At 60.5% G+C, this 8,443-nt stretch overlaps 1 protein-coding gene across 2 annotated transcripts; it reads right to left on the minus strand.

The window, feature by feature from the left end:
* Nucleotides 1-522: 522 nt before the first annotated feature.
* On the minus strand, nt 523-3,378 carry CD79B (CD79b molecule). Of its 2 annotated transcripts, XM_032429865.1 has the most exons (6): nt 3,321-3,378; nt 2,571-2,618; nt 1,398-1,700; nt 1,044-1,162; nt 731-772; nt 523-621 (listed from the first exon to the last, which is right to left on the minus strand). In XM_032429865.1, the coding sequence occupies exons 1-6, from the start codon at nt 3,376-3,378 to the stop codon at nt 523-525; spliced, it is 669 nt and encodes a 222-aa protein (XP_032285756.1). The 2 variants fall into 2 exon arrangements, with proteins under 2 accessions (XP_032285756.1, XP_032285757.1); XM_032429866.1 differs by lacking the exon at nt 1,398-1,700.
* Between the last annotated feature and the right edge of the window lie 5,065 nt (nt 3,379-8,443).

An 8,443-nucleotide genomic window follows, 5' to 3' on the forward strand; every position in this document is an offset into this window, starting at 1 on the left:
TATTCCATGGGAGAATGGGATCAAGGCTAGGAGCCCCCTGGGGTGGGAGAGGGTGAGAGAGGGTGGGAGAGGGTGGAAGAGGGTGGGAGAGGGTGGGAGAGGCATGTAGCCCTCTACGGCCCATCTCTGGCCAAGTGGGATGGACCACGGCTTTTCCCGGGCTCTGCAGGAAGCTGGTCTGCTTGAGTCCATTTGCAGGTTCCAGACAAGCCTCTGCCTTCCCCGTCCCGAACATGGGCTGGATCCCCACATAGCACCCCCAGAAGTCTGGGTCCAGTCTATCCCCAGAGAAGTCCCCACTCCAAATCACTGCCCTGCCCTGCGGCCCTTCCACTCCAGTCTCTGCGGCAAGAGCTGGGGACCAGGGGCCGGGGGGGGGGCGGCAGGCAGATGTGGTGGGCCAGCTTCAGAGGCTGACCGAGGTCCAGGGAAGTGGGGATGAGCTGGGAGCTGGAGGCGGCTCTCACACAGCCAATGAGGGCCCGGCTGGCTGGGCCCAGGGGCATGGGGAGGGCCGGCCCCTCACTCTTGACCTGGGTGCTCCCCGACTGACCACTTCACCTCTCCTGTCCGCAGAGTCACTATGTCCTCATAGGTGGCCGTCTGGTCGATGTTCAGGCCCTGGAGACACGGGATGGCACTCAGGCCTTGGCTCCTCTCTGACCACACCAGCGGATGGCCGCCAACCACCCCACAGCCCTCAGCGCTGTGGGGCCCCCCTCTTCCTTACCTCGTAGGTGTGATCTTCATCCATCCCAGCCTTGCTGTCATCCTGGCGGGGCAGGGGATGGAGAGCAGAGTGTTAGCTCCCGCCACCCCATCCACTGCTGGGCCAGGCTGGGGAGCGCCGGGGAGACTGGGCCGGGAAGAGGGATTGGGGGCAAGGGGTCAGGGGTCAGGGGGTGAGGAGCACTCAGAACAACTGAATGGATGAAGGAGAGACTGCATAGGTGAGTCAATGGGTGGGCTCCGGGGCCGGGGAGATGGAGACCCTGCCCACGTCTGGCCTGCCCCATGGCCGCCTCGCTGGCTGCCGCGGTCACCTTGTCCAACAGCAAGAAGATGGGCACGATGATGAAAAGGATGATGAGCAGGGTCTGGATCATGATGATGCCATCTTTTAGTGTGTTCCTTCGCTTCAGCTGTGCCAAGGTGCTTAACCCTGTGGGGAGGCGGCGAGGGGCGGTGAGGCTGGTGGCCCCCTCCTTGGGCCTGCGCCCCTCAGGACCTCCTCAGCGGCTCTCCTGGGCCATCTATGGCCGCGGCCACCTTCACAGTGTGGCCCCCCCCTCAGGTGGCAGGCTGGGCCGGGGCGGGGTGCAGATGGCTCTACAAAGGCTCCGTGGCCCCGTCGCCCTTGCCCCCCACCCCGGCTGGAAGGCAGGCCCCAAACCCACCCATGACTCGCAGCTCAGTCCCGCAGCCCTTGCTGAGGGACCCCTTCGAGCACGTCTGCTGGCAGAAGTAGATGCCGTTGTCCTGGAACTGGATGCCTTTGATGGTCAGGGTGGCGACGGAGCCGTTCCGGCTCTGGAGGGTGCGGCCCTTGTCCGGCAGCGGCTTGGGCTCCAAGTCCATCTCCTGCTTCCGGAGCCAGCTCACGATTTCCGACTCCTTTACGTGGCACCTGATTTCCACCGTGGCGCCCCTTTTCCGGGCTATGAAGCGTGGGTTCTGCCAGATGCTGGAGCAAGCGCTTCCTGTGGGCGCCAAGGCCGGGATCAGCATCCCGCGGAGCATCTTCCTGACTGCCTGCCCCACCGTGGGCCCCTCCCCTCGTGGCGCTACCCCAGCTCTGCCCCCTTCGTCTGTCCTTGCTCCTGGGCATGGGACAGTCATGAGGCAGAGGTGTGTGGGAGCTGAGCTCCATGTGTGGCCGCAGGCCAAACCACTGGGTCCCGCCACTTGCCGACTGCCCCCACCCCAACATTTGCTTTTCCTTTAGAAGGCCTCTGGAACCTTCCAATTCCTTTCCATGCCCATACAGCAGCGTGATCTAGGCCTCACCCACTGGGGCCTAGAGGCCCATAGGGCAGCCTCCCACCTGGCCTGGTGCTCCCACTTTTTGATTCCTAAACCTTCTTTCTCAGCTTGGCGAGCTCTTCCCACCCACCTGCTCCAAGAAGCCCCCTTCCTGCATCGTTCCCAGCATTCCCAGTGAGAGACCCCTGGGAATCTCTGAGGCCCTGTGGCCTGTCGGAGCCCCTAAGGTTACAGGCTCCTTCCCAGGCTGAGTCTGACCCAGCTAGACAGACCCAGCCTGAGTCCTCGGTGCAATTCCCTCTGGCTTCCCCCCTCCCACCTGGGTTGAGCCACACCCCTTAGCCACACCCTGGGACTGGAGCGCTTATGTCTAATGAGGGTGACAGCTGGCAGGAGGGGTGCTGGGGGAGGCCCTCGGAGCCAGGCCTCTGAGATGGAGACCCTACGGTAGCCTAGAGATGGGTGTCCTGGCTGGGGACATCCGGGGGAACAAGAGCACAGGGGCCACCATGGGACAGCCCCTGGGACCAGGACAGCATTGGACACACACATACGTGCCCCCAGAAGGGGCAGGGGAAGTTGCTGACCTTTGGGGTCCGGGTACTCGTCTTCTGCTTTGGCTGCAGGCACACCTGCTGGGTGGGAGGAAGTGGGCGGGACTGGGCCAGGGCTCCACTGGAAACTGGCCGCCCCACCCCTGCGGCCCTCCATTCCTAGACCCACTGCCTCCTCCCGGGACATCAAGGTCAAGAGACCTCAGCCCTCCCTGGCACTGCTCTGGAGAGACTGGAGCGGGGAAGAGTCAGCAGAAATCCACCTCCCAGCCCCCCTTCTGCCTTGGGCCTGTCGGCTGGCCTTGAGCAGACACCGGGATGAGATGGGAGGAAGGTCACAACTGTCTTCCAGACCAGGGGACCATTTCTGGAACATGCACATCCCAGGGTCTGGTTGGGGGCAGCCTCTCTCCCATGTCCCCCGCCCCCCCCACCACACACACACACACACACACAGCCCCCGAGGGACTGGGGTAAACCATACTCCTTTCTTCCGTCCCCGTCCTAGACACCAGTCCCTCGCCCCCAGCTCAGCCGGACACCCTCTAAGCAGAAGAGGGGCCGGGGCCCCACAGCCCAGAGCTACTGAGCGGGGTGACACCCACAGACCCAGGCCCCAGGGCGGTCCGAGGGAGACAGGAGGCAGAAAGTGGGAGAGACAGAAGGCGGGGGCTGGAGAGAGCGGGACACAGAACAGAAAGGCCGAACAGCCCGCGACGGCGTGCGAAACCGGGGGTGGGGGTGGGGGGTGGGGTGGGGGCCCGCTTCAGGGGGGCGGCGTACCTGAAAGTAGCAACAGCACCAGCCAGGTGCCGGGCGCAGGGCGCAGCAGCCCGGCCATGCTCACTGCTCCGTCCTGGACCCCAAGCTGGTGGCTAGGACAGAGGCTCCTGGGGGGAAACGTGTAACTGCCTGGGCTGCAGCCCGTCCCCTCCCTGCCTCTTCCCCACCAGGCCCCTTCCTGCCATGCAAATTGGGACCCAGGGGAGGCACCAGCTCTCCTGGGACCCTGGGGAGGGCGGGCTCTCTCGTCAGCTGTGCAGCTAAGGCTCACAGGGCACCACACTGGATGACTCCGGGAGGCAAGGGCCACTGGGTCATCTGAGGGCATCTTGTGCTCCCCTCCCCGCACCCCTACCCCACTGATGGTCATGTCCTGGGGTCCCCAGGCTTCCATTGCGCAGTCCAGGTTCCCAGGCCCTTAGCTGAAGACACCCGGGTCCTGGGGGTGAATGCGAGCCCAGCTCCTCGGCTCTGGGCCGGCTTGCACTCTGCAGGAAGAGAGGCACCAAGGAAGGATGGTGCAGGGGTGCTGGGGATGGTGGGGGTACTTGTACTGGGCCCAGGCCTGGCACCTGGAGGGGCCCAGCAGGCAGCCTCTCGGCTGGAGCGCAGGCAGCCATGTTGGGGCTTGATGAAGATTTGTCCCGGTGGAGGCAGGGAGCCACAGAGGTTCTTGAGCAAGAGCCAGATGTGGCAGCTACTTGGCCAGACCCTGGCAAGAGGCCTCCCTCCCTCACTTGGTGAGAGAATTTGCTAGAAGCTGCCAAAGGGGGTGGACTTAGGTAGAGACAGCTTAGAAAAAACCCACCACTCAGGAATCAGGGGACTTCCAGGGAGTTGTCCATAGCTCCCAGGTCTTGGGTAGGGGACAGGAGCCTAGTGCAGGGAAACCTCCAGGTTCTGATACTCAAAAGCTCTCTGGCTTTATCTTGCCAGTCAGTAGAGCAGTGAATGGAATCATAGCATCCAGAAACTTGTCTGAGTTCCTGTCTGTGTCCCTGAGTCAGACACAACTTTTGCACCTTTGGCCGGGGGGGTGGGGTAGGGGGCGGTCAGGGCTGCACTTGTGCAGTACACAACCTGCACAACCACACATGGCAGGCTTGCATACCTCAGCCCCACAGCCAAGCCCACTCTGAGTTTTATGTTTCCCCCTTTTTCTCTCTTGTCCCTCAATCCCTCTTTTCTCCCAACTCCCAGGAGGGGAAGAAGGATGCTGAATCCTATGTGTCTTCTGCCTATATCTCGTTCTCCCTGCCACCCTCCATTTTTCAAACAGCCTACATTAGTGGTGGGTCTGTTTGGGTTTAGAGAGATGTGGACCTGCTCCATGCCAGGGTTGGCAATGAGAAAGGCAGGGGTCTGGGTGGTACCCCCTCAATCCTTGTGGACACAGGCCTCACCTGGATGGTAGAGGCCACCGCCAAGGAGTGCGGGCCAGGACCAGAGCTATAGAAAACAGTGACAGGAGGGTTTAGGTTTCACCCAAGGAACAGCTCGTTCCTGGCAGTCCCAGATGTTCTTGCTGTTTCCAGATGTTCCAAATGAAAAAAAAAAAAAAACATTTCTCTGAAAAGGCGTCAGATGTTCAGTTCACAGAACAAACAGCCCAGGAATATAAACATCACCTGAGGTCAGCCCGGGGACCACAGGCCCCTTGTGCCGGGGTTGGGGGGTGATTGGAGACCCCCCCAGAGGAATGGGGGGAAAATCCAGGGGTTTCTTCCTTTAGCAAAGTACTTCCTCATGATGGAGACCTTGGTTAGCTTTGGAGCTAGTGTCCCCCCAAAGTTGGGAAGATAATTGGGGAAGACTTGGGGCACACATGTGTATGTGTGTGCGCGCGCGCCCACGCACATGTATGCTCACACGATGTGTTGCCTCGGCTGCGTGGTGTGGGCCCTGCTCAGGAGCTGGGCCCGGGGCCCAGGGTGACTACAGGGGGCACGGAGGTTGGGGGGCAGATGGCATCTTCCAAACACACCCACACACCCACATCCCCTGTGGGCAGGCATGCAGATGTGGCCTTTGGACTTCATTCCCATTCATGCCTGGCAGGGATCCATTTTCAGGAGTGGGTGGAAGCAGTGGGGCCCCCACCGCCTGCAGGGTTATTTGTCACAGCCGGGGCTGTGCTGTTCCTTCTCCGGTGACAACAGCACAGAGTTCTGTCTCGGGTTGTGACGCCTTTTCTTTCCTGGAACAGGAGGTCTCATAAGCCCACTCCCGCCTCTGCCCCCGGCTACCCTGGGCTGCACACCCCAACATTTGGCAGCCTCCACCTCCCCTTTCCAGGAAGGCAGCATCGAGACAAGAGATGGGGGTGGAGGGAGAGCGGACAAGGGGCTTAGAAGTTTGAGGAAGCAAGAGGTCAGGGGCCCCCAGCACCCCTGGGGAGGGTGGGAGAGGGCAGAACCTCAGTTTGGAAGGAGGGGCTCAGACCTCCGCCCCTCCCCCAATCCACTCTGCCTGGCCCTGCTGGGCTTGCTGTTCTGTGGCGGAGGGTGGAGGCCCGCTGGCTAAGAAGGAGGTAGGTTTGATTCCTGGCCCTGTAGTGCAGCAGCCAGAAAGCCGCCCCAAGTTACCTGGTGGTTCTCAGTGAGGAGTGGTCCCACCCCACCCCGGGGGCATTGGCAAAGGCACTGGGGCCAGCTGATAGCTGATGGAGGGGATGATTTTGAAATATTGGCTTTTGTTTTTCATCTAGTATTTTGCCTCTCTTCCTGCACTATTCAAGGCTCAGGGGAAGGGTGGGCCAGGGCACCCTGCAAGCTCTCCTGTCCTTGGAGCTGGAGAAGCCCCAGGCGCAGTGTGGAGAAACAGAGTGAGAAGGAGCCCCCCGCCCCAGGGAGGGAGGTCAGCACTCCGGTGGGAGAGCTCAAAACCCTGCAGGGATGCTGGACCCCTCTCCCCACGCATAGAGAACAGCAAGGAGGGAAGGGGCCTCAGGAATATGGCTGAAGGACGTCAGGGTAGCCTGTGGTGGCCCTCCCGAGCCCGCACAGGTGCCATGTAACCTCAGGAGCCAGGAAAAGAGGTTGTAGAAATCTTGTAAAGGACGAAGTGTTTCCTAGTTTGGACAAATACAGCCCTGGGAGTCAGAAATCAAGTCGTAGAAAACAAAAGTATACATAAAGTTATATTTCACCCACCAGGACTGTTGACTTAGCTCACGACATCATACTACTCATTGTCACAGGTCCACGGGACCCTGGGCTCTCTGAGGTCAGAGGCCAGAGGTAGGGTCCTTGGGGGGACAGTATCTGTGAGGAGGCGTGTCCCTCAGGCACCTCGGGGCGCCTGGGGGACGCAGAGAAGCGAAGGGGGCTTCTAGAGAGGAGGCGCTGGGGCCACTGGGTCCCAACGCCATTTCCCGGGCACCATCATGGAGGGGGGGGGAGGGGAGCGTGGCACTGCCCGTTGGGGAGGGGGCCACGACCCCTGACCTCACCTGGCGTCTTGGACTCCAGCTAAGAGGTTGGAGCTGTAACCTTAAAAATAAAACTGCCAGTTATCTTACCGGCAAAAGACGGGATAATTCGGGAAGAGCAGAGAATTGCAAGACCAAAGAAGCAAGCTAGGCAAAACTAGACGCACTGCCACGAAAGGGAGGACCGGCTCCTTTATAGAGGAAAGGGGGACGCTGGGAAGGCTGTTGTAAACGCAAAGTCTATTGGAGGAAAGTGGGAGTAGGGAGTATGGTGGCTTCTCATTGGCTGAGTTCTGAGTGTCTCTCATTGGCTGGGCTGTTGCCAGGGCAGGAGGAAAGCCTTTCCTCTCCCTGCCAGATAGTAAAGTGGTAGCCCTGCAAGGTCCACCTCTTCTTATTGGGTCTGCAATTGATGAGGAGTGGTGGAGCCTGAGAGCTCCCCCCAGCTGAACCTCCCAACTCCGTTTTAGTGAGGTTTCCCTTTATTAATTTTCAAAACCCAAGCTTCCTTTTGGAGGGGGGGCAGGAGAGAGCTGGACTGGGCCAGAAAGGGAGTTGGGGCCCTCCTTATCTTGCCCTCTACCCACCCTGAGGTTCCCCAAGTCTTCCCCATTTGGCTCCAATCCCCACCAGCCCTTCTTGCTTCTAGCAGCCCTCAGACCCTGTCAACGTCCACACAAGGAGGTGCAGAAGGGAGAAGCCCGCACATGAGAGGCACCCGGGGCGGGGGGGGGGAAGGTTTATTATAAGAACTGTACAAAGGAGCCTGCCTGCCAGCCTGGCTTGGGTCTGTTCCCACCCAGACAGAGTGGGAATGGGTGTGGGTGTGCAGGGGAGGGGGCCATAGGCAGGGGAGGCTCTGCAGTCTGTATGAAGTCCAGTGGTGAGTATCCAGTCCAACAGATGCGGAGCCTCTTGGGGCCACCCCAGTTCGGGGCCCCAGTTTGAGGGAAGGGCAGGGGGCAGGGTGCTGGTCAGGGAGGAGGCTGCCCTCTCTAGGACGCATCTTCTGAAGCAAGAGACAGACGGTTGCAGGAAGGTAGAAGGAGTAGGGCCTCCTTTCCACGGAGGACACAGGCAAGAGACGGGGAGTGGGGCTGGGGCAATGGGTGTGATGAACGGAATAGGAAGAAGGGACAATGGGTGGCCAGGAGGCCAGAGAGTAGGGCAGACAGAAAGGAAGGCTCCAGCCTGTGGGCACATGCACGCACACACACACGCACACACACACACACACACCCACACACCCACATTGTTTTGGAGGTTTTGCTGCTTCCTGAGTTTTAATCAAACTGTTCACAAGAAACAAGAAAGAGAAGAGGAACTAAGGGCAACGGGGACTCAACGTGCAAGCCTTACCAGACACGTTCACACTCATCCACACAGCACAGGCATACCTGCATAGGACACGCGCACACACCAGACGACAGGGGCGCGCTGACACAACACACACACACACAGGGGCGGGACACCGTGCTTCGTGGGCTTGAGCACACACACAGCTGTACACGCAGGCGTGAAGCAGACACAAGGCACACGCGCAAGTGAGTAAATCCAGTGACGCCTGAGCAGGTGTCTCACTGCCCCCTCTGAGCTCGGCCTCCGTCCGCTCTCCGAGAGCCAGAAGAGGCCTGGCACGGCCACGCCTGGACCAGTGGTACCAACAAAGAGGCTGCCCGGCGTGCCAGGCAGC

The sequence above is a fragment of the Phoca vitulina genome, unplaced genomic scaffold (genome assembly GCF_004348235.1).
Source record: "Phoca vitulina isolate PV1807 unplaced genomic scaffold, GSC_HSeal_1.0 scaffold41, whole genome shotgun sequence".
NCBI classification, from domain to species: domain Eukaryota; kingdom Metazoa; phylum Chordata; class Mammalia; order Carnivora; family Phocidae; genus Phoca; species Phoca vitulina.

What these genes read in the sequence shown, in the direction of transcription:
- CD79B (XM_032429865.1), bottom strand. Translation starts at nt 3,378, where the DNA reads ATGGCCGGGCTGCTGCGCCCTGCGCCCGGCACCTGGCTGGTGCTGTTG. An exon ending in GGTGCTGTTGCTACTTTCAG is followed by an intron (nt 2,619 to 3,320) that starts GTACGCCGCCCC and finishes CCTCCCACCCAG; the next exon opens with CAGGTGTGCCTGCAGCCAAA. An exon ending in ATGAAGATCACACCTACGAG is followed by an intron (nt 622 to 730) that starts GTAAGGAAGAGG and finishes CCGTGTCTCCAG; the next exon opens with GGCCTGAACATCGACCAGAC.